The sequence below is a fragment of the Leuresthes tenuis genome, unplaced genomic scaffold (assembly GCF_036924035.1).
Source record: "Leuresthes tenuis unplaced genomic scaffold, fLeuTen1.0.hap1 SCAF_1, whole genome shotgun sequence".
In the NCBI taxonomy this organism is placed as follows: domain Eukaryota; kingdom Metazoa; phylum Chordata; class Actinopteri; order Atheriniformes; family Atherinopsidae; genus Leuresthes; species Leuresthes tenuis.
Window position 1 is genome coordinate 31,652,403 of NW_027325355.1, and position 24,061 is coordinate 31,676,463.

Genomic DNA, 24,061 nt, shown 5'->3' on the forward strand with positions numbered 1-24,061 from the left:
AAGTTGATTTAACTATGAATAGTTTACACGGTCAAGTGTTTTGCACAATTATTACACTTAATATCTTTAAGTTTAATGCACTTTAGTCCAAGTTGACTGAATTCAAACGTATTTGTAATGTTCATTTATCTAGTCCAGTTATTATCGTCAATGTGTTGTGTGAACCTTTAAATAGTAGTGAGAAAAAGAAAACAACAAAGTGGCATCATTTTTGTGTTTTATTTTATTAAAGTTTTACCTTTACCGTGCTACAGGATGGAGACCCATGTCTTTAACATATTCTGTATAAAACATTAAAACAATATTTTATGACAATCTCTGTCAGCTGTTTTAACTTTGGATGATTAAATATGTTCACACTAACATCACAACAAATAACATTTCAATTATTTGGAGAAAAAGTGTGCAAAAAGGTCTGAATTATAAGTTTCAATCTATAGTAGAAAAGTTCTTAACAATATCCAAGTTCACAATACTGCCACTGCTCACTTCTTAAAGCCAGAAGTGGATGGATATACAATCTTCTTCTGAGACACGATAATATTTTTTAACAATTCCAAAAACAAACAGCTCTAACATCTTTTTCAACGTAATCGAACCACAGTATCAGTGCCCCTCTATAATATACAAAGTATAAACATGAGCAGCAACATGTCAAAATTGCAGCATTTCAACCAAGCACCTGATATCTGCACCAGTCAGAAACCGACTTTACACTGAGAGCTGGTTTTTCAAAGACTGAATCTTGGGTGGCAACTGACTTTTACCAAGGCTGAGCATCACCTGCTGGACAAAGGTGAAAGTATTTTTCATGTACTTGGGATAGTCCAGGTGCAAGGCGTAAATCAGTCCATAAAGGATGCAGAAGGCCTGAGGAAGACTGTCCAAGTCATCCATCACCAGACGTCCTTCCAAGATGATTCCCACTTTGGATGGGTTCAGCTGTGGGCCTTCTTCATCAATACACAGGAGTCCCACTGGAGTTTGAATGTATGAGTCCTGGACAGTTTCATCCTAAAGGAGAAACAAATTAATAAAGAGAAGACAATCAGAACGGTTAAATAGTATTGTGTTGTACACACAAACTGCCTTTAGGTGTACATAAACCTCTCCCCAAAGAAAACAAAGTGAAAGAAAGAAAAAACATGTTCAACGAATTGATTTACTTACAGAGCATGTTTTGAAGAAGGCAGAAGGATCATCTCCCAAGATGACTGGCAGCCCTCGAAGGCAAAGACACCGAATGTCTGTTGGCTCAGTTGTCTGGGACATTGAATACAGTAGTAGTAACAGTTATAAGGATACTAACGTCTATTTAAAATATAATTTGGTCTATAAGACATAATGAAAAAACAAAGGATAAGATAAGAGAATGAGGGATGGAAATATGAAAGGGAAGAAATAAAAAGAGAAGGATACAAGGAATTAAAAAACAGAGCAACAGAGAAAGGACAAAAGTAGAAAAGGAGACAGAAGATGAGGTAAATGTATGAGCTCAAAAGATGCAGAGGTAAGAAATGAATTAACAGAAAAGAGGGAAGAATAGAGCAGACCAAAGGAGGAAAAAGAATAGAAAAAAAGACGAAAGGAACAGAGGTCAAATAAAAACTTCACAAGATGGGGATAATGTAGACAACTCACCTTTGTGCGATGTAAAAGCTCAGCCAAAAGTTGACCAGTAAGGCCTCTCTTGTTCCTGAAGAGGTCCATCAGACTTGGAGAAAAACGGTCTAGTACATCAAAGAAGTTTTCTCTGAGATTTTTCCCCACTACTCTGCTGAACTCATAATAAACCTGAAACACAGTAAAACAATATATAAGCACATTGTCAAATTACCTTATCTGACACCCTCAACAAAACATATGGGTGAAATTATTTAATGGTCAACATTACTGTTGAAACATAAAAACATTTATTAAAAGTATCAAAAACATGAATACAAACCTGACTTTCTGTGAAAAGAGCAGGCCATCTTTGTACCATCTGGCTGATGGCAGGCTTGTCTTGGACAACTTCCTTTCTACGAAGCGCAAATGTCATATCCATCTCTTTCTTAACCAGGGACCCATTTGGCTTTTTCTTCATCATTTCATTGACCAGAACCTGACGAGCTCCCTCCAGGTTGTGTTTTTCCATCCCCTCAGGATAATCAGGCAGAAAATGTATTTCCCATTTCCTTGGCTTCTTAATGTCTTTGTTGGGAGGGTCACCACTTGTAGAGTGCCTTCCACGTTTACCACCATTGACCGTGACATCAAGTCGACCGCACTGGCGCATTTTGGTTCTATAATTACCCATCTTGAACTTGAGACTGTTCTTCCATCCATCCCAACCAGAGGGTGACCCTGTTTATTTAAGGCATGGATGTGTTTGCACTAAAGCTTTTGCAACAGTCTCAAAGTCTTCCTTTGTTGGGTATGCTTTAAATGCATACATTGTCTCTGCCAATTTTGTGAGGATGTCATGTTTCAGTTCTTTTGTCACTTTCAGATAGGTGGCATCCCTGAGATGCAGCAGGTTACCTTGACGTAGTCTATATTCAACATCAACTGGAAATTTCAAATATCTCTGGCCACTGAGAACTTCTGTCTGAAGAGGAGATGGACAGGATATCCGTGTCTGCCAGGCTGCTTGTGTCAGTACATGTTTCATGGACTGGTACAAGTTCAACCACTGGGATGATTTTGATAGTTGGTTTCTCAGGGAGCTCAGACAGATCTGTGAGGTTACACAGTTCATTGTTAAATTCAGGATCTTGGTATTGCAAGTCAAAGCTGTAACTTGCTTGGAGAGTGCCTTTGAGCCAGTCAATTAAATCTTTAAGTGTGTCTGGTCGTGTTGTCATTGTCAACTTTCTTATATCTCCCTCAGTGACAATAATCCTCATGGTAAATTTCTCTTGCACAGCCATCTGGAGAGAAATTATGGACAGTTATTTAGCAAATAACAAATCGTTTCAGTGTTACCATAAGCTCTCCTTGTACCCTGTATGCTGACAATGGGTGGACATCATTTAACTCTGACATCTTAACCACATACATAGAGGTAACATCATTGCAATGTAGTTGGTAAGATCTCAAATGCTCAATGTACCATGCTGTCATTTTGTGGCATACAAACAGAATCTCTGCATCAGCTGCAATAATCTTTTCAATCTGGGCAAATTCAGGGAGACCTGAGCTTGACCCAGCAGAAAGTATCATGCCTGGATTATATTTTATTCCATCTACACACACAGATGACACATTAAGCACTGATACTGGTGTTCTTCTGTTATGCGCAAGTACTGTTTGTACATTTGGAGGGAAAGTGCAAAGCAAAACTGGGGTAACCCGTGACATCTCAACTGATGGTCTGAAAAAAGAGCTACAATCAAGGTGGTAACTGATTGCCCGCTGGTGCTTTGTTGCCAGTGTCAAGGCGACATTTTTGAAGTTCTGCGCAGTGCGAATTACCCTTTTAAAGAACTTGTGCTTCCCCTCGAAGCGCATTGTCCAAACTTCACACAGTGGACCAAACTTCCTGATAAGCTGAGGGTAATGTTCCACAAAGTGGTGTTTTGGTCTCAAACGAAAATCTGGAAAGATTAGCTGTAGCAAGTGCCTGTGCTCTACAATCTTACAGTCCAGGAAATGCACCGTCTCCTCAGTATGCCTTGGTGCTACAGCTAACTCCACAATGTCCTTGAGAAGCATGAGGATTTCCCAAGTGTTGTCACCCTCAGGGACATAGTGACCAATAAGAAGTGGAAGGAGCCTTATGAGACACCAGTTCTCGTGGGCATTTCCACCAATTGTCCCTTTGGTGGAAAATCCCTTTCCAATCGTCTGAGGTCGATCTGTTCTGTCACTAAAGGTGTACTTAAAGAATTTGATGGCCTGATTCAGCACATCAAGTGTAAAATAACCCTTGCCTATCAGGTCTGAAAGACACAGTGATACCTCGGTTGGAACAATGCCTTCCAAGATATCGTGCAAGATGTCAGGAGGGTACCCACTCACCACATGAAAAAGCTTAAGATTTTGAGTTAAAGGACATGCTCCTTTAACACCATAAGACCGACCCAATCCAGGATCTCTTTGCACCTGTTGCACCTGCCTATCATGGGACTCTTTATCGCGCATGTGGAAAAAACCGGAACATATCTCACGTTGCTGAGTGTCACTCCTGCTGGCTGAACAGAATCTGCAGAATTTCTCGACACTGAAGCTCTCAAAGAATCCTGCAAGAGAGTGAGCAGCAAGATTGTCAGCTGCAACATACAAAACAGTACCTTTGACACTTGTACCTTGCTGCTCCAGGAAAATGCCATTTTGCTCAACAAACTGAAGATCATAGATCAGAGGTTGCAGTACTTTTTCATAACCACACTCTTTGACTGTGGAGGTGTTGCACAGCAGAGCTAGTTGGATAGAGTTAAGGGTGGATCTATATTTTGCTGGTATGTTCGCAATAACCCAGTAAACTGCACACATCTTATGTTTCACCTTTGATGTTCCAAGAGGATTGGCTATTTCAAAGTCGTCAATGTAAAGGCCAAGAGCAATTGTGAACTCATCCTTTGAAAGAAGTGAATTTTCACTGAAGTACTGGCCATCTGCATATGACCTGTATTCCTGTGGGACATGGACTTTCTCCGACGTAGCTTTGTCTAAAACATCAGTTTTGTTGAGCAACTTCTGTAGCATGGGAACAATAGGAACATATGCAAGAGGTCTTTTGCCTTTTCCCACAACACATTCAATTGGATTTACCAGTGGAAACTCTCTGTGCACATAGGATGCTCTTTTTTTGGCAGTTCCTAAAGGTCCATCTTTGGAACAATGCGACATTATGTTACTTTCTGACACAGCACGAATCATCTCTTTAACAAATGTTTCATCCAGGCGGCAGTCATATTTGTTTAATACAATCATGACTCTGTGTTGTAGAAGTGGTTGTGACAGCTGATTTATTTGCCAAAGCTGTTGTACCACATCTTGCACAGCACTCTCTGGTATGTGCAAAACGGTTTGCATCTTTAGTAGAAGAGATGCTAAGTTGTGCCCAAGCTGTTTTTCTAAATCATGGAGATCACGGTCACTGGTTACCTCACTGACCTTGTCTATGTCTTCAATATCATCTGTATCTGACATTTGTTCTTGTGCAGTATCACCATCATGACTTAAAATATCATCACCAATGATTTCTGACTTAAACCTCTTCCAGTTTTGTTCTTTATGTACTTTGCTCTTGTGTGCTTTGAATGTGGAGTAAACACTGCTTTCAAAGTTACAGTCTTTATAAGGGCATTTGACCTTATGATTTACTTTTAGATGCACATAATGCAGGTGAGTGAAAAACTCCCTCTCTGAACAAGACTCAGTAAACTCACATGACTGACAATTCAATTTTACTGGTCCATCTGCTGGTTGCTGATCTGGGGTTTTGGTATGAATGCGGGATAAATGCACTTTAAGTGCATTTAGTGATTTAAATGTGCACAGACATTCCTGATGCAAACAAGGAAATGGCTCTGTTCTTGCATAACTTCCATGTTTGAGTCTATAATGTTTAAACAGATGTGCTCTCTTTTCACAGCTAAAAGCACAATACTTGCATTTCCAAATCATTGTGTTTGAATTTTGTTTTGAACAGTTGTCATAACGTTTGGACTTTTTAACGATGTATTTCTAATGTTCCCGCATAAGCTATCATTGCCTGAATTGCCTTTTTGAGGACCAATATGGTCAAATGTGTGAACTTACCAGTTTCAGTAGCAAAGCGAAGAAAAACGGCTGGACGCGTTTTCTCCCTCCGCGCACACAGGACAGCCCGCCTCGCTGAACACCTTCGTCTCAGTTGAGATCCCGGAATTGTATCTAAGACGGTGAAACTTGTTACAATAAACTTTTATTGCTCATATAAAGCTATCAGAATAAGAAAACTAGCTCTACAATAGCAAACAGGCTAAGCTGAGCGATAAAAAAAATCAAGAATTTGAACAGTTTCCACTGCGACTAAACATCCCCTCCCCCACCGAGGAAAAGTAAGCTAGTGGACAGCCAGCCTTAAAATGTCCGTCAAACCGGTTAACAGTAAACGTCCTAAGCACCACACAGATTAAAACAAAAACTTCATCTCCTCACCAATAGATCCTCGAATTCATGCAACAGCAATTGCGATTGTAGTATGGTCGGAGAACGGTCAGCACAGGTCTGACTTTAACTGAATGTTGAACGTGGTCGCGGTCATGGGCGTTTATGTTCCCGCCACCAGCATGCATCACGCCACAACAAATCGTCACAAATCTAAATATCAAAGTACTTTATTTTCAGTTACATTTTACAGAATGACGTTGTTTAATATAAAGCTGCATGTTGTCTTTCCTTCTGTTTTACTATCTATCTAGTTGAGTATTATGTAGGATACTACAAAAAGAGAGAAACAAACACACTTACTTTTAAACGCAGATGGTCCAGTCTGTAACTGCGAGGGCCTCTCACTCAATTAATTTGAAAAGAAAAAAAAAGATGTGGTCTGACAAAAACTTAGAAATTTAAATTCATTTGACTTAAAATTAATCATACATTCGCCAACATCAATAAATTAGTACAATTTACTCAGGGTTGTTTAGTAATGGTATGTAACTTAGATTTTTTAAGTGTATTGCAATTAAACATTTAATTAGATATAAAATCCGGGCTAACAGTGCACTCCCACCCGCTCCCGCTCGCTTCCGCCCGCTCCCACCCGCTCCCGCCCGCTCGCTCCTGCTCCCGCCCGCTCTCGCTCGCTCCCGCCCACTCCCTCCCGCTCCCGCTCGCTCCCGCCTGCTCCCTCCCACTTCTGCCCGCGGCAAAGTTCATATCGCTCACTCCCACCCGCTCCCGCTCACTCCCGCCCGCTCCCTCCCGCTTCGGCCAGCGGCAAAGTTCATATTGCTCAATCCCGCCCGCTCCATCCCGCTCCCGCTCGCTCCAACCCGCTCCCTCCCGTTCCCTCCCGCTCCTGCCCGGTCCCGCCCGCTCCCGCTGTGAATGGTTTACCTGCCTGAACATCTTCTGCTCTCTGTTAATGTTGGTTTCACCAACCTAACACTTGTTGAGCCACATTGTCTCACATTCACACCTCTATTCTCTGACCTAACCCTATAAGACCCACGGATGCAAATTTACAACTTTAACAATTCTCAGGACCACATTTACATACAATGAACAAAAATATAATAAGTTTTCTTTTTGCTCCCATTTTCCATGAGCTAAACTTAAAGTCAAATGTATTTGTGTAGCACATTTCATGTACAATTGCTGGTTGTGGTATAATTACAAAACATGTCCTACGTCCTAACCCTAACCCCTAACCCGTCTTATGCAATTTAGAAGACAACCATCAGGGGTTATTAATTTATTTTATGAAATTTACGCCTTTTATTTATTTAAAACTGTAAAAGAAAGAAATTAAATAATAAAAATTAAATTAAAATTATTAAAACAAGCAAGAGTCTGGATAAGTTAAAGATATCGTGCAGATTTCATGGACAAACACATGAGAAAAGAAATGTTTTTAACCTGGATTTAAAATGTCTACATTTGTTGACAGTTTAACTCCCGCTCGCTCCCGCCCGCTCCCGCCCACTTCTGCCGGCGGTAAAGTTCATACTGCTCGCTCCCGCACGCTCCCGCTCGCTCCCTCCCGCTTCTGCCCGCGGCAAAGTTCATATTACTCGCTCCCACCCGCTCCCGCCCGCTCCCTCCTGCTCCCGCCCACTCCCTCCCGCTTCTGCCCGCGGCAAAGGTTATTTTGCTCGCTCCCGCCCTCTCCCGCCCGCTCTCGCTCACTCCCTCCTGCTCCCGCTCGCTCCCTCCCGCTCCCTCCCGCTTCTGCCGGCGGCAAAGTTCATATTGCTCAATCCCGCCCGCTCCATCCCGCTCCCGCTCGCTCCCACCCGCTCCCTCCCGTTCCCTCCCGCTTCTGCCCGTGGCAAAGTTCTTATTGCTCGCTCCCACCCGATTCCGCCCACTCTCTCCCGTTCCCGCCCTCTCCTTCCCGCTCCCGCCCACTCCCTCCTGCTCCGCTCGCTTCCGCCCGCTCCCTCCCACTCCCGCTCACTCCCGCCCGCTCCCTCCCGCTTCTGCCCACGGCAAAGTTCATATTGCTCGCTCCCACCCGCTCCCGCCCGCTCCCGCTCGCTCCCTCCCACTCCTTCCCGCTCCCGCCCGCTCCCTCCCACTCCCGCTCGCTTCCGCCCGCTCCCTCCCACTCACGCTCACTCCGGCCCGCTCCCTCCCGCTTCTGCCCACGGCAAAGTTCATATTGCTCAATCCCGCCCGCTCCCTCCCGCTTCTGCCCGCGGCAAAGTTCATATTGCTCGCTCCCGCCCAATCCCTCCTGCTCCCGCTCGCTCCCGCTCCCGCCCGCTCCCTCCCGCTTCCGCCCGCGGCAAAGTTCATACTGCTCGCTCCCTCCCGTTCCCGCTCCCGCTCGCTCCCGCCCGCTCCCTCCCACTTCATCCCGCGGCAAAGTTCATATTGCCCGCTCCCTCCCACTCACGCTCACTCCCGCCCGCTCCCTCCCGCTTCTGCCCACGGCAAAGGTCATATTGCTCAATCCCGCCCGCTCCCTCCCGCTCCCGCTCGCTCCCGCCCACTCCCTCCCGCTCCCGCCCGCTCCCTACCGCTCCCGCCCGCTCCCTCCCGATCCCGCTCATTCCCGCCCACTCCCTCCCGCTCCCGCCCGCTCTTGCTCACTCCCACCTGCTCCCGCTCGCTCCCGCCCGCTCCCTCCCGCTCCCGCTCGCTCCCGCCTGCTCCCTCCCACTTCTGCCCGCGGCAAAAGTTCATATCGCTCACTCCCACCCGCTCCCGCTCGCTTCCACCCGCTCCCTCCCGCTTCTGCCGGCGGCAAAGTTCTTATTGCTCAATCCCGCTCCCGCTCCCTCCCGCCCGCTCCCTCCCGCCCGCTCCCTCCAACTCCCTCCCGCTTCCGCCCGCTCCCTCCAACTCCCGCCCACTCCCTCCCGCTTCCAACCACTCCCACCCGCTCCCGCTCGCTTCCGCCCGCTCCCTCCCGCTCCCGCTCGCTCCTGCTCCCGCCCGCTCTCGCTCGCTCCCGCCCACTCCCTCCCGCTCCCGCTCGCTCCCGCCTGCTCCCTCCCACTTCTGCCCGCGGCAAAGTTCATATCGCTCACTCCCACCCGCTCCCGCTCACTCCCACCCGCTCCCGCTCCCTCCCACTTCGGCCAGCGGCAAAGTTCATATTGCTCACTCCCGCCCGCTCCCTCCCGCTTCTGCCGGCGGCAAAGTTCATATTGCTCAATCCCGCCCGCTCCATCCCGCTCCCGCTCGCTCCCTCCCGTTCCCTCCCGCTCCTGCCCGGTCCCGCCCGCTCCCGCTGTGAATGGTTTACCTGCCTGAACATCTTCTGCTCTCTGTTAATGTTGGTTTCACCAACCTAACACTTGTTGAGCCACATTGTCTCACATTCACACCTCTATTCTCTGACCTAACCCTATTAGACCCACGGATGCAAATTTACAACTTTAACAATTCTCAGGACCACATTTACATACAATAAACAAAAATATTATAAGTTTTCTTTTTGCTCCCATTTTCCATGAGCTAAACTTAAAGTCAAATGTATTTGTGTAGCACATTTCATGTACAATTGCTGGTTGTGGTATAATTACAAAACATGTCCTACGTCCTAACCCTAACCTCTAACCCGTCTTATTCAATTTAGAAGACAACCATCAGGGGTTATTCATTTATTTTATGAAATTTACGCCTTTTATTTATTTAAAACTGTAAAAGAAAGAAATTAAATAATAAAAATTATTAAAACAAGCAACAGTCTGGATAAGTTAAAGATATCGTGCAGATTTCATGCACAAACACATGAGAAAAGAAATGTTTTTAACCTGGATTTAAAATGTCTACATTTGTTGACAGTTTAACTCCCGCTCGCTCCCGCCAACTCCCGCCCACTTCTGCCGGCGGTAAAGTTCATACTGCTCGCTCCCGCACGCTCCCGCTCGCTCCCTCCCGCTTCTGCCCGCGGCAAAGTTCATATTACTCGCTCCCACCCGCTCCCGCCCGCTCCCTCCTGCTCCCGCCCACTCCCTCCCGCTTCTGCCCGCGGCAAAGGTTATTTTGCTCGCTCCCGCCCTCTCCCGCCGACTCTCGCTCGCTCCCTCCTGCTCCCGCTCGCTCCCTCCCGCTCCCTCCCGCTTCTGCCCGTGGCAAAGTTCTTATTGCTCGCTCCCACCCGATTCCGCCCGCTCCCGCTCGCTCCCGCCCGCTCCCTCCCGCTCCCGCTCGCTCCCTTCTGCTCCCTCCCACTTCTGCCCGCGGCAAAGTTCATATCGCTCACTCCCACCCGCTCCCGCTCGCTTTCGCCCGCTCCCTCCCGCTCCCGCTCACTCCCGCTTCTGCGGGCGGCAAAGTTCATATTGCTCAATCCCGCCCACTCCTGCCCGCTCCGACCCGCTCCCGCTCGCTCCCGCCCGCTCCATCCCGCTCCATCCCGCTCCCTCCCGCTCCCGCCCGCTCCCACCCGCTCCCGCTCGCTCCCGTCTGCTCCCGCCCGCTCCCTCCCGCTTCTGCCAACTCCCTCCCGCTCCCGCCCGCGGCAAAGTTCACACCACCAGCTCCCTCCCGCTCCATGCCATCCCCGCCCGCTCCTGCCCAGTCCCGCTCGCTCCCTCCCGCTCCCGCCCGCTCCATCCCGCTCCCACCCGCTCCCGCCCGCTCCATCCCGCTCCCTCCCGCTCCCGCCCGCTCCCACCCGCTCCCGCCCGCTCCATCCCGCTCCCTCCCGCTCCCACCCGCTCCCGCTCGCTCCCGCCTGCTCCATCCCGCTCCTGCCCGGTCTCGCTCACTCCCTCCCGCTCCCGCCCACTCCCTCCCGCTTCTGCCCGCTCCCTCCCACTCCCTCCCACTTCTGCCCGCGGCAAAGTTCACACCACCAGCTGCCTCCCGCTCCAAGCCATCCTTACCCGCTCCCGCCCACTCCCGCTCGCTCCCGTCCGCTCCCTCCTGCTCCCTCCCGCTTCTGCCTGCTCCCTCCCGCTTCTGCCCGCTCCCTCCCACTTCTGCCCGCTGCAAAGTTCACACCACCAGCTCCCTCCCGCTCCATGCCATCCCCGCCCGCTCCTGCCCGGTCCCGCTCACTCCCTCCCGCTCCCGCCCGCTCCATCCCGCTCCCACCCGCTCCCGCTCGCTCCCGCCCGCTCCATCCCGCTCCCTCCCATTCCCTCCCGCTCCTGCCTTGTCCCGCCCGCTCCCGCTGTAAATGGTTTACCTGCCTGAACATCTTCTGCTCTCTGTTAATGTTGGTTTCACCAACCTAACACTTGTTGAGCCACATTGTCTCATATTCACACCTCTATTCTCATTTCATGCTCGCTCCCACCCGCTCCCGCTTCTGCCCGTGGCAAAGGTCATATTGCTCACTCCCGCCCTCTCCTTCCCGCTCCCGCCCGCTCCCTCCCACTCCCGCTCGCTTCCGCCCGCTCCCTCCCACTCACGCTCACTCCCGCCCGCTCCCTCCCGCTCCCGCCCACTCCCTCCCGATTCGGCCCCCTCCCTCCCACTTCTGCCCGCGATAAAGTTCATATTGCTCACTCCCACCCGCTCCCGCTCGCTTCCGCCCGCTCCCTCCCGCTCCCGCTCGCTCCCGCCCGCTCCCGCTCGCTCCCGCCCACTCCCTCCCGCTTTTGCCTAGTCCCGCTCGCTCCCGCCTTCTCCCTCCCAATTCTGCCCGCGGCAAAGTTCATATTGCTCGCTCCCCGCCCGCTCCCGCTCGCTCCGGCCTTCTCCCTCCCGCTTCTGCCCGCGGCAAAGTTCATATTGCTCGCTCCCGCCCGCTCCCTCCCGCTCCTGCCCGGTACCGTTCACTCCCTCCCGCTCCCGCCCTCTCCCTCCCGCTCCCGCTCACTCCCGCCCGCTCCCTCCCGCTTCTGCCCGCGGCAAAGTTCATATTGCTCGCTCCCTCCCGCTTCTGCCCGCGGCAAAGTTCATATTGCTCGCTCCCGCCCGCTCCCTCCCGCTTCTGCCCGCGGCAAAGTTCATATTGCTCGCTCCCGCCCACTCCCTACCGCTTCTGCCCGGTCCCGCTCGCTCCAGTTCGCGCCCGCCCGCTCCCTCCCGCTCCTGCCCGCTCCCTCCCGGTCCCGCTCCGACTCGCTCCCGCCCACTCCCTCCCGCTCCCGCTATCTCCCTCCCGCTCCCGCCCGCTCCCTCCCGCTTCTGCTCGCTCCCTCCCGCTCCCTCCCTCTTCTGCCCGCTCCCTCCCGCTCCCGCCCGCTCCCTCCCACTTCTGCCCGCGGCAAAGTTCACACCACCAGCTCCCTCCCGCTCCATGCCATCCTTACCCGCTCCCGCCCGCTCCCGCTCGCTCCCGTCCGCTCCCTCCCGCTCCCTCCCGATTCGGCCCCCTCCCTCCCACTTCTGCCCCTGATAAAGTTCATATTGCTCACTCCCACCCGCTCCCGCTCGCTTCCGCCCACTCCCTCCCGCTCCCGCTCGCTCCCGCCCGCTCCCGCTCGCTCCCGCTATCTACCGCCCGCTCCCTCCCGCTCCCTCCCTCTTCTGCCCGCTCCCTCCCGCTCCCGCTGTAAATGGTTTACCTGCCTGAACATCTTCTGATCTCTGTTAATGTTGGTTTCACTAACCTAACACTTGTTGAGCCACATTGTCTCATATTCACACCTCTATTCTCATTTCATGCTCGCTCCCACCCGCTCCCGCTTCTGCCCGTGGCAAAGGTCATATTGCTCACTCCCGCCCTCTCCTTCCCGCTCCCGCCCGCTCCCTCCCACTCCCGCTCGCTTCCGCCCGCTCCCTCCCACTCACGCTCACTCCCGCCCGATTCGGCCCCCTCCCTCCCACTTCTGCCCGCGATAAAGTTCATATTGCTCAATCCCGCCCAATCCCGCCCACTCCCGCTCTCTCCCACCCGCTCCCTCCCGCTCCCGCCCACTCCCTCCCGATTCGGCCCCCTCCCTCCCACTTCTGCCCGCGATAAAGTTCATATTGCTCACTCCCACCCGCTCCCGCTCGCTTCCGCCCGCTCCCTCCCGCTCCCGCTCGCTCCCGCCCGCTCCCGCTCGCTCCCGCCCACTCCCTCCCGCTTTTGCCTAGTCCCGCTCGCTCCCGCCTTCTCCCTCCCAATTCTGCCCGCGGCAAAGTTCATATTGCTCGCTCCCCGCCCGCTCCCGCTCGCTCCGGCCTTCTCCCTCCCGCTTCTGCCCGCGGCAAAGTTCATATTGCTCGCTCCCGCCCGCTCCCTCCCGCTCCTGCCCGGTACCGTTCACTCCCTCCCGCTCCCGCCCTCTCCCTCCCGCTCCCGCTCACTCCCGCCCGCTCCCTCCCGCTTCTGCCCGCGGCAAAGTTCATATTGCTCGCTCCCTCCCGCTTCTGCCCGCGGCAAAGTTCATATTGCTCGCTCCCGCCCGCTCCCTCCCGCTTCTGCCCGCGGCAAAGTTCATATTGCTCGCTCCCGCCCACTCCCTACCGCTTCTGGCCGGTCCCGCTCGCTCCAGTTCGCGCCCGCCCGCTCCCTCCCGCTCCTGCCCGCTCCCTCCCGGTCCCGCTCCGACTCGCTCCCGCCCACTCCCTCCCGCTCCCGCTATCTCCCTCCCGCTCCCGCCCGCTCCCTCCCGCTTCTGCTCGCTCCCTCCCGCTCCCTCCCTCTTCTGCCCGCTCCCTCCCGCTCCCGCCCGCTCCCTCCCACTTCTGCCCGCGGCAAAGTTCACACCACCAGCTCCCTCCCGCTCCATGCCATCCTTACCCGCTCCCGCCCGCTCCCGCTCGCTCCCGTCCGCTCCCTCCCGCTCCCTCCCGATTCGGCCCCCTCCCTCCCACTTCTGCCCGCGATAAAGTTCATATTGCTCACTCCCACCCGCTCCCGCTCGCTTCCGCCCGCTCCCGCTCGCTCCCGCCCGCTCCCTCCCGCTTTTGCCCAGTCCCGCTCGCTCCCGCCTTCTCCCTCCCGCTTCTGCCCGCGGCAAAGTTCATATTGCTCGCTCCCGCCCGCTCCCGCTCGCTCCCGCCTTCTCCCTCCCGCTTCTGCCCGCGGCAAAGTTCATATTGCTCGCTCCCGCCCGCTCCCTCCCGCTTCTGCCTGGTCCCGCTCGCTCCAGCTCGCTCCCGCCCGCTCCCTCCCGCTCCTGCCCGGTACCGTTCACTCCCTCCCGCTCCCGCCCTCTCCCTCCCGCTCCCGCTCACTCCCGCCCGCTCCCTCCCGCTTCTGCCCGCGGCAAAGTTCATATTGCTCGCTCCCTCCCGCTTCTGCCCGCGGCAAAGTTCATATTGCTCGCTCCCGCCCGCTCCCTCCCGCTTCTGCCCGCGGCAAAGTTCATATTGCTCGCTCCCGCCCACTCCCTACCGCTTCTGCCCGGTCCCGCTCGCTCCAGTTCGCGCCCCGCCCGCTCCCTCCCGCTCCCGCCCACTCCCTCCCGCTCCCGCTATCTCCCGCCCGCTCCCTCCCGCTCCCTCCCTCTTCTGCCCGCTCCCGCTGTAAATGGTTTACCTGCCTGAACATCTTCTGATCTCTGTTAATGTTGGTTTCACTAACCTAACACTTGTTGAGCCACATTGTCTCATATTCACACCTCTATTCTCTGACCTAACCCTATTAGACCCACGGATGCAAATTTACAATTTTTAACAATTCTCTGGACCACATTTACATACCATGAACAAAAAAATAATAAGTTTTCTTTTTGCTCCCATTTTCCATGAGCTAAACTTAAAGTCAAATGTATTTGTGTAGCACATTTCATGTACAATTGCTGGTTGTGGTATAATTACAAAACATGTCCTACGTCCTAACCCTAACCCCTAACCCGTCTTATGCAATTTAGAAGACAACCATCAGGGGTTATTCATTTATTTTATGAAATTTACGCCTTTTATTTATTTAAAACTGTAAAAGAAAGAAATTAAATAATACAAATTATTAAAACAAGCAACAGTCTGGATAAGTTAAAGATATCGTGCAGATTTCATGCACAAACACATGAGAAAAGAAATGTTTTTAACCTGGATTTAAAATGTCTACATTTGTTGACAGTTTAACTCCTGCTCGCTCCCGACCACTTCTGCCCGCGGCAAAGTTCATATTGCTCGCTCCCGCCCTCTCCTTCCCGCTCCCGCCCGCTCCCGCCCGCTCCCTCCCACTCCCGCTCGCTTCCGCCCGCTCCCTCCCACTCACGCTCACTCCCGCCCGCTCCCTCCCGCTTCTGCCCACGGCAAAGTTCATATTGCTCGCTCCCACCCGCTCCCGCTTCTGCCCGTGGCAAAGGTCATATTGCTCACTCCCGCCCTCTCCTTCCCGCTCCCGCCCGCTCCCTCCCACTCCCGCTCGCTTCCGCCCGCTCCCTCCCACTCACGCTCACTCCCGCCTACTCCCTCCCGCTTCTGCCCACGGCAAAGTTCATATTGCTCAATCCCGCCCGCTCCCTCCCGCTCCCGCTCACTCCCGCCCGCTCCCTCCCACTTCTGCCCGCGGCAAAGTTCATATTGATCGCTCCCTCCCGCTCCCGCTCACTCCCGCCCGCTCCCTCCCGCTTCTGCCCGCGGCAAAGTTCATATTGCTCGCTCCCGCCCAATCCCTCCTGCTCCCGCTCCCGCTCGCTCCCGCCCGCTCCCTCCCACTTCATCCCGCGGCAAAGTTCATATTGCCCGCTCCCTCCCACTCACGCTCACTCCCGCCCGCTCCCTCCCGCTTCTGCCCACGGCAAAGGTCATATTGCTCAATCCCGCCCGCTCCCTCCCGCTCCCGCTCGCTCCCGCCCACTCCCTCCCGCTCCCGCCCGCTCCCTACCGCTCCCGCCCACTCCCTCCCGATCCAGCTCGCTCCCGCCCACTCCCTCCCGCTCCCGCCCGCTCTCCCTCACTCCCACCTGCTCCCGCTCGCTCCCGCCTGCTCCCTCCCGCTCCCGCTCGCTCCCCGCCTGCTCCCTCCCACTTCTGCCCGCGGCAAAAGTTCATATCGCTCACTCCCTCCCACTCACGCTCACTCCCGCCCGCTCCCTCCCGCTTCTGCCCACGGCAAAGGTCATATTGCTCAATCCCGCCCGCTCCCTCCCGCTCCCGCTCCCTCCCGCCCGCTCCCTCCCGCCCGCTCCCTCCAACTCCCTCCCGCTTCCGCCCGCTCCCTCCCGATCCCGCTCGCTCCCGCCCACTCCCTCCCGATCCAGCTCGCTCCCGCCCACTCCCTCCCGCTCCCGCTCGCTCCCGCCCGCTCCCTCCCGCTCCCCGCTCGCTCCCGCTTGCTCCCTCCCACTTCTGCCCGCGGCAAAAGTTCATATCGCTCACTCCCACCCGCTCCCGCTCGCTTCCACCCGCTCCCTCCCGCTTCTGCCGGCGGCAAAGTTCATATTGCTCAATCCCGCCCGCTCCCTCCCGCTCACTCCCGCCCGCTCCCTCCCTCTTCTGCCGGCGGCAAAGTTCATATTGCTCAATCCCGCCCGCTCCCTCCCGCTCCCGCTCCCTCCCGCCCGCTCCCTCCCGCCCGCTCCCTCCAACTCCCTCCCGCTCCCGCTCGCTCGCTCCTGCTCCCGCCCGCTCTCGCTCGCTCCCGCCCATTCCCCCCCGCTCCCGCTCGCTCCCCGCCTGCTCCCTCCCACTTCTGCCCGCGGCAAAGTTCATATCGCTCACTCCCACCCGCTCCCGCTCACTCCCGCCCGCTCCCTCCCGCTTCGGCCAGTGGCAAAGTTCATATTGCTCAATCCCGCCCGCTCCATCCCGCTCCCGCTCGCTCCCACCCGCTCCCTCCCGTTCCCTCCCGCTCCTGCCCGGTCCCGCCCGCTCCCGCTGTGAATGGTTTACCTGCCTGAACATCTTCTGCTCTCTGTTAATGTTGGTTTCACCAACCTAACACTTGTTGAGCCACATTGTCTCACATTCACACCTCTATTCTCTGACCTAACCCTATTAGACACACGGATGCAAATTTACAACTTTAACAATTCTCAGGACCACATTTACATACAATGAACAAAAATATAATAAGTTTTCTTTTTGCTCCCATTTTCCATGAGCTAAACTTAAAGTCAAATGTATTTGTGTAGCACATTTCATGTACAATTGCTGGTTGTGGTATAATTACAAAACATGTCCTACGTCCTAACCCTAACCCCTAACCCGTCTTATGCAATTTAGAAGACAACCATCAGGGGTTATTCTTTATTTTATGAAATTTACGCCTTTTATTTATTTAAAACTGTAAAAGAAAGAAATTAAATAATAAAAATTAAATTAAAATTATTAAAACAAGCAACAGTCTGGATAAGTTAAAGATATCGTGCAGATTTCATGCACAAACACATGAGAAAAGAAATGTTTTTAACCTGGATTTAAAATGTCTACATTTGTTGACAGTTTAACTCCCGCTCGATCCCGCCCGCTCCCGCCCACTTCTGCCCGCGGTAAAGTTCATACTGCTCGCTCCCTCCCGCTCCCGCTCGCTCCCTCCCGCTTCTGCCCGCGGCAAAGTTCATATTGCTTGCTCCCGCCCTCTCCTTCCCGCTCCCGCCCGCTCCCTCCCACTCCCGCTCGCTTCCGCCCGCTCCCTCCCACTCCCACTCACGCTCACTCCCGCCCGCTCCCTCCCGCTTCTGCCCACGGCAAAGTTCATATTGCTCAATCCCGCCCGCTCCCTCCCGCTCCCGCTCACTCCCGCCCGCTCCCTCCCACTTCTGCCCGCGGCAAAGTTCATATTGATCGCTCCCTCCCGCTCCCACTCACTCCCGCCCGCTCCCTCCCGCTTCTGCCCGCGGCAAAGTTCATATTGCTCGCTCCCGCCCAATCCCTCCTGCTCCCGCTCCCGCTCGCTCCCGCCCGCTCCCTCCCACTTCATCCCGCGGCAAAGTTCATATTGCCCGCTCCCTCCCACTCACGCTCACTCCCGCCCGCTCCCTCCCACTTCTGCCCACGGCAAAGGTCATATTGCTCAATCCCGCCCGCTCCCTCCCGCTCCCCGCTCGCTCCCGCCCACTCCCTCCCGCTCCCGCCCGCTCCCTACCGCTCCCCGCCCCGCTCCCTCCCGATCCCGCTCGCTCCCACCCACTCCCTCCCGCTCCCGCCCGCTCTCGCTCACTCCCACCTGCTCCCGCTCGCTCCCAGCCCGCTCCCTCCCGCTCCCCGCTCGCTCCCGCCTGCTCCCTCCCACTTCTGCCCGCGGCAAAAGTTCATATCGCTCACTCCCCACCCGCTCCCGCTCGCTTCCACCCGCTCCCTCCCGCTTCTGCCGGCGGCAAAGTTCATATTGCTCAATCCCGCCCGCTCCCTCCCGCTCACATCCCGCCCGCTCCCTCCCTCTTCTGCCGGCGGCAAAGTTCATATTGCTCAATCCCGCCCGCTCCCTCCCGCTCCCGCTCCCTACCGCCCGCTCCCTCCCGCCCGCTCCCTCCAACTCCCTCCCGCTTCCGCCCGCTCCCTCCAACTCCCGCCCACTCCCTCCCGCTTCCGCCCACTCCCACCCGCTCCCGCTCGCTTCCGCCCGCTCCCACCCGCTCCCGCCCCGCTCGCTCCTGCTCCCCGCCCGCTCTCGCTCACTCCCACCTGCTCCCGCTCGCTCCCTCCCGCTCCCGCTCGCTCCCGCCTGCTCCCTCCCACTTCTGCCCGCGGCAAAAGTTCATATCGCTCACTCCCACCCGCTCCCGCTCGCTTCCACCCGCTCCCTCCCGCTTCTGCCGGCGGCAAAGTTCATATTGCTCAATCTCGCCCGCTCCCTCCCGCTCACTCCCGCCCGCTCCCTCCCGCTTCTGCCGGCGGCAAAGTTCATATTGCTCAATCCCGCTCCCGCTCCCTCCCGCCCGCTCCCTCCAACTCCCTCCCGCTTCCGCCCGCTCCCTCCAACTCCCGCCCACTCCCTCCCGCTTCCGCCCACTCCAACCCGCTCCCACCCGCTCCCCGCCCGCTCGCTCCTGCTCCCGCCCGCTCTCGCTCGCTCCCGCCCACTCCTTCCCGCTCCCGCTCGCTCCCGCCTGCTCCCTCCCACTTCTGCCCGCGGCAAAGTTCATATCGCTCACTCCCACCCGCTCCCGCTCCCTCCCACTTCGGCCAGCGGCAAAGTTCATATTGCTCCCTCCCGCTTCTGCCGGCGGCAAAGTTCATATTGCTCAATCCCGCCCGCTCCATCCCGCTCCCGCTCGCTCCCACCCGCTCCCTCCCGTTCCCTCCCGCTCCTGCCCGGTCCCGCCCGCTCCCGCTGTGAATGGTTTACCTGCCTGAACATCTTCTGCTCTCTGTTAATGTTGGTTTCACCAACCTAACACTTGTTGAGCCACATTGTCTCACATTCACACCTCTATTCTCTGACCTAACCCTATTAGACCCCACGGATGCAAATTTACAACTTTAACAATTCTCAGGACCACATTTACATACAATGAACAAAAATATAATAAGTTTTCTTTTTGCTCCCATTTTCCATGAGCTAAACTTAAAGTCAAATGTATTTGTGTAGCACATTTCATGTACAATTGCTGGTTGTGGTATAATTACAAAACATGTCCTACGTCCTAACCCTAACCCCTAACCCGTCTTATTCAATTTAGAAGACAACCATCAGGGGTTATTCATTTATTTTATGAAATTTACGCCTTTTATTTATTTTAAAACTGTAAAAGAAAGAAATTAAATAATAAAAAATTATTAAAACAAGCAACAGTCTGGATAAGTTAAAGATATCGTGCAGATTTCATGCACAAACACATGAGAAAAGAAATGTTTTTAACCTGGATTTAAAATGTCTACATTTGTTGACAGTTTAACTCCCGCTCGCTCCCGCCCACTTCTGCCGGCGGTAAAGTTCATACTGCTCGCTCCCAGCACGCTCCCGCTCGCTCCCTCCCCGCTTCTGCCCGCGGCAAAGTTCATATTACTCGCTCCCCACCCGCTCACCGCCCGCTTCCCTCCTCCTCCCGCCCACTCCCTCCCGCTTCTGCCCGCGGCAAAGGTTATTTTGCTCGCTCCCCGCCCTCTCCCCGCCGACCTCTCGCTCACTCCCACCCGCTCCCGCTCGCTTTCGCCCGCTCCCTCCCGCTCCCCGCTCCCTCCCCGCCCGCTCCCTCCCGCCCGCTCCCTCCAACTCTCCTCCCGCTTCCGCCCGCTCCCTCCAACTCCCGCCCACTCCCTCCCGCTTCGCCCACTCCCACCCGCTCCCGCTCGCTTCCGCCCGCTCCCCACCCCGCTCCCCGCCCGCTCGCTCCTGCTCCCGCCCGCTCTCGCTCGCTTCCCGCCCACACCCTCCCGCTCCCGCTCGCTCCCGCCTGCTCCCTCCCACTTCTGCCCGCGGCAAAGTTCATATCGCTCACTCCACACCCGCTCCCGCTCACTCCCAGCCCGCTCCCTCACCGCTTCGGCCAGCGGCAAAGTTCATATTGCTCAATCCCGCCCGCTCCCTCCCGCTCCCGCTCGCTCCAACCCGCTCCCTCCCGTTCCCTCCCGCTCCTGCCCGGTCCCGCCCGCTCCCCGCTGTGAATGGTTTACCTGCCTGAACATCTTCTGCTCTCTGTTAATGTTGGTTTCACCAACCTATACACTTGTTGAGCCACATTGTCTCACATTCACACCTCTATTCTCTGACCTAACCCTATAAGACCCACGGATGCAAATTTACAACTTTAACAATTCTCAGGACCACATTTACATACAATGAACAAAAATATAATAAGTTTTCTTTTTGCTCCCATTTTCCATGAGCTAAACTTAAAGTCAAATGTATTTGTGTAGCACATTTCATGTACAATTGCTGGTTGTGGTATAATTACAAAACATGTCCTACGTCCTAACCCTAACCCCTAACCCGTCTTATGCAATTTAGAAGACAACCATCAGGGGTTATTCATTTATTTTATGAAATTTACGCCTTTTATTTATTTAAAACTGTAAAAGAAAGAAATTAAATAATAAAAATTAAATTAAAATTATTAAAACAAGCAAGAGTCTGGATAAGTTAAAGATATCGTGCAGATTTCATGGACAAACACATGAGAAAAGAAATGTTTTTAACCTGGATTTAAAATGTCTACATTTGTTGACAGTTTAACTCCCGCTCGCTCCCGCCCGCTCCCGCCCACTTCTGCCGGCGGTAAAGTTCATACTGCTCGCTCCCGCACGCTCCCGCTCGCTCCCTCCCGCTTCTGCCCGCGGCAAAGTTCATATTACTCGCTCCCACCCGCTCCCGCCCGCTCCCTCCTGCTCCCGCCCACTACCTCCCGCTTCTGCCCGCGGCAAAGGTTATTTTGCTCGCTCCCGCCCTCTCCCGCCCGCTCTCGCTCGCTCCCTCCTGCTCCCGCTCGCTCCCTCCCGCTCCCTCCCGCTTCTGCCGGCGGCAAAGTTCATATTGCTCAATCCCGCCCGCTCCCTCCCGCTCCCGCTCGCTCCCACCCGCTCCCTCCCGTTCCCTCCCGCTCCTGCCCGGTCCCGCCCGCTCCCGCTGTGAATGGTTTACCTGCCTGAACATCTTCTGCTCTCTGTTAATGTTGGTTTCACCAACCTAACACTTGTTGAGCCACATTGTCTCACATTCTCACCTCTATTCTCTGACCTAACCCTATTAGACACACGGATGCAAATTTACAACTTTAACAATTCTCAGGACCACATTTACATACAATGAACAAAAATATAATAAGTTTTCTTTTTGCTCCCATTTTCCATGAGCTAAACTTAAAGTCAAATGTATTAGTGTAGCACATTTCATGTACAATTGCTGGTTGTGGTATAATTACAAAACATGTCCTACGTCCTAACCCTAACCCCTAACCCGTCTTATGCAATTTAGAAGACAACCATCAGGGTTATTCATTTATTTTATGAAATTTACGCCTTTTATTTATTTAAAACTGTAAAAGAAAGAAATTAAATAATAAAAATTAAATTAAAATTATTAAAACAAGCAAGAGTCTGGATAAGTTAAAGATATCGTGCAGATTTCATGCACAAACACATGAGAAAAGAAATGTTTTTAACCTGGATTTAAAATGTCTACATTTGTTGACAGTTTAACTCCCGCTCGCTCCCGCCCGCTCCCGCCCACTTCTGCCGGCGGTAAAGTTCATACTGCTCGCTCCCGCACGCTCCCGCTCGCTCCCTCCCGCTTCTGCCCGCGGCAAAGTTCATATTACTCGCTCCTACCCGCTCCGGCCCGCTCCCTCCTGCTCCCGCCCACTCCCTCCCGCTTCTGTCCGCGGCAAAGGTTATTTTGCTCGCTCCCGCCCTCTCCCGCCCGCTCTCGCTCGCTCCCTCCTGCTCCCGCTCGCTTCCGCCCGCTCCCTCCCGCTCCCGCTCACTCCCGCCCGCTCCCTCCCGCTTCTGCCCACGGCAAAGTTCATATTGCTCGCTCCCACCCGCTCCCGCCCGCTCCCGCTCGCTCCCTCCCACTCCGTCCCGCTCCCGCCCGCTCCCTCCCACTCCCGCTCGCTTCCGCCCGCTCCCTCCCACTCACGCTCACTCCGGCCCGCTCCCTCCCGCTTCTGCCCACGGCAAAGTTCATATTGCTCAATCCCGCCCGCTCCCTCCCGCTTCTGCCCGCGGCAAAGTTCATATTGCTCGCTCCCGCCCAATCCCTCCTGCTCCCGCTCGCTCCCGCTCCCGCCCGCTCCCTCCCGCTTCCGCCCGCGGCAAAGTTCATACTGCTCGCTCCCTCCCGTTCCCGCTCCCGCTCGCTCCCGCCCGCTCCCTCCCACTTCATCCCGCGGCAAAGTTCATATTGCCCGCTCCCTCCCACTCACGCTCACTCCCGCCCGCTCCCTCCCGCTTCTGCCCACGGCAAAGGTCATATTGCTCAATCCCGCCCGCTCCCTCCCGCTCCCGCTCGCTCCCGCCCACTCCCTCCCGCTCCCGCCCGCTCCCTACCGCTCCCGCCCGCTCCCTACCGCTCCCGCCCGCTCCCTCCCGATCCCGCTCGCTCCCGCCCACTCCATCCCGCTCCCGCCCGCTCTTGCTCACTCCCACCTGCTCCCGCTCGCTCCCGCCCGCTCCCTCCCGCTCCCGCTCGCTCCCGCCTGCTCCCTCCCACTTCTGCCCGCGGCAAAAGTTCATATCGCTCACTCCCACCCGCTCCCGCTCGCTTCCACCCGCTCCCTCCCGCTTCTGCCGGCGGCAAAGTTCTTATTGCTCAATCCCGCTCCCGCTCCCTCCCGCCCGCTCCCTCCCGCCCGCTCCCTCCAACTCCCTCCCGCTTCCGCCCGCTCCCTCCAACTCCCGCCCACTCCCTCCCGCTTCCAACCACTCCCACCCGCTCCCGCTCGCTTCCGCCCGCTCCCTCCCGCTCCCGCTCGCTCCTGCTCCCGCCCGCTCTCGCTCGCTCCCGCCCACTCCCTCCCGCTCCCGCTCGCTCCCGCCTGCTCCCTCCCACTTCTGCCCGCGGCAAAGTTCATATCGCTCACTCCCACCCGCTCCCGCTCACTCCCACCCGCTCCCGCTCCCTCCCACTTCGGCCAGCGGCAAAGTTCATATTGCTCACTCCCGCCCGCTCCCTCCCGCTTCTGCCGGCGGCAAAGTTCATATTGCTCAATCCCGCCCGCTCCATCCCGCTCCCGCTCGCTCCATCCCGCTCCCGCTCGCTCCAACCCGCTCCCTCCCGTTCCCTCCCACTCCCTCCCGCTTCCGCCCACTCCCACCCGCTCCCGCTCGCTTCCGCCCGCTCCCACCCGCTCCCGCCCGCTCGCTCCTGCTCCCGCCCGCTCTCGCTCACTCCCACCTGCTCCCGCTCGCTCCCTCCCGCTCCCGCTCGCTCCCGCCTGCTCCCTCCCACTTCTGCCCGCGGCAAAAGTTCATATCGCTCACTCCCACCCGCTCCCGCTCGCTTCCACCCGCTCCCTCCCGCTTCTGCCGGCGGCAAAGTTCATATTGCTCAATCTCGCCCGCTCCCTCCCGCTCACTCCCGCCCGCTCCCTCCCGCTTCTGCCGGCGGCAAAGTTCATATTGCTCAATCCCGCTCCCGCTCCCTCCCGCCCGCTCCCTCCAACTCCCTCCCGCTTCCGCCCGCTCCCTCCAACTCCCGCCCACTCCCTCCCGCTTCCGCCCACTCCAACCCGCTCCCACCCGCTCCCGCCCGCTCGCT

At 55.7% G+C, this 24,061-nt stretch overlaps 1 protein-coding gene across 1 annotated transcript; it reads right to left on the minus strand.

Moving 5' to 3' along the window:
- Nucleotides 1-711: 711 nt before the first annotated feature.
- LOC140291167 (uncharacterized) lies at nt 712-2,278 on the minus strand. The gene is made up of 4 exons (XM_072379396.1): nt 1,946-2,278; nt 1,642-1,794; nt 1,171-1,263; nt 712-1,014 (listed from the first exon to the last, which is right to left on the minus strand). The coding sequence occupies exons 1-4, from the start codon at nt 2,276-2,278 to the stop codon at nt 712-714; spliced, it is 882 nt and encodes a 293-aa protein (XP_072235497.1).
- Nucleotides 2,279-24,061: the final 21,783 nt, after the last annotated feature.

Bases quoted from the DNA above. Each gene is read 5' to 3' on its own strand.
- LOC140291167 (XM_072379396.1), bottom strand. From the start codon at position 2,278: ATGCGCCAGTGCGGTCGACTTGATGTCACGGTCAATGGTGGTAAACGT. The intron at 1,264-1,641 runs GTGAGTTGTCTA...TCAATGTCCCAG, and splicing joins AGCTTTTACATCGCACAAAG to ACAACTGAGCCAACAGACAT. The intron at 1,015-1,170 runs GTAAGTAAATCA...TTTCTCCTTTAG, and splicing joins CCTTCTTCAAAACATGCTCT to GATGAAACTGTCCAGGACTC.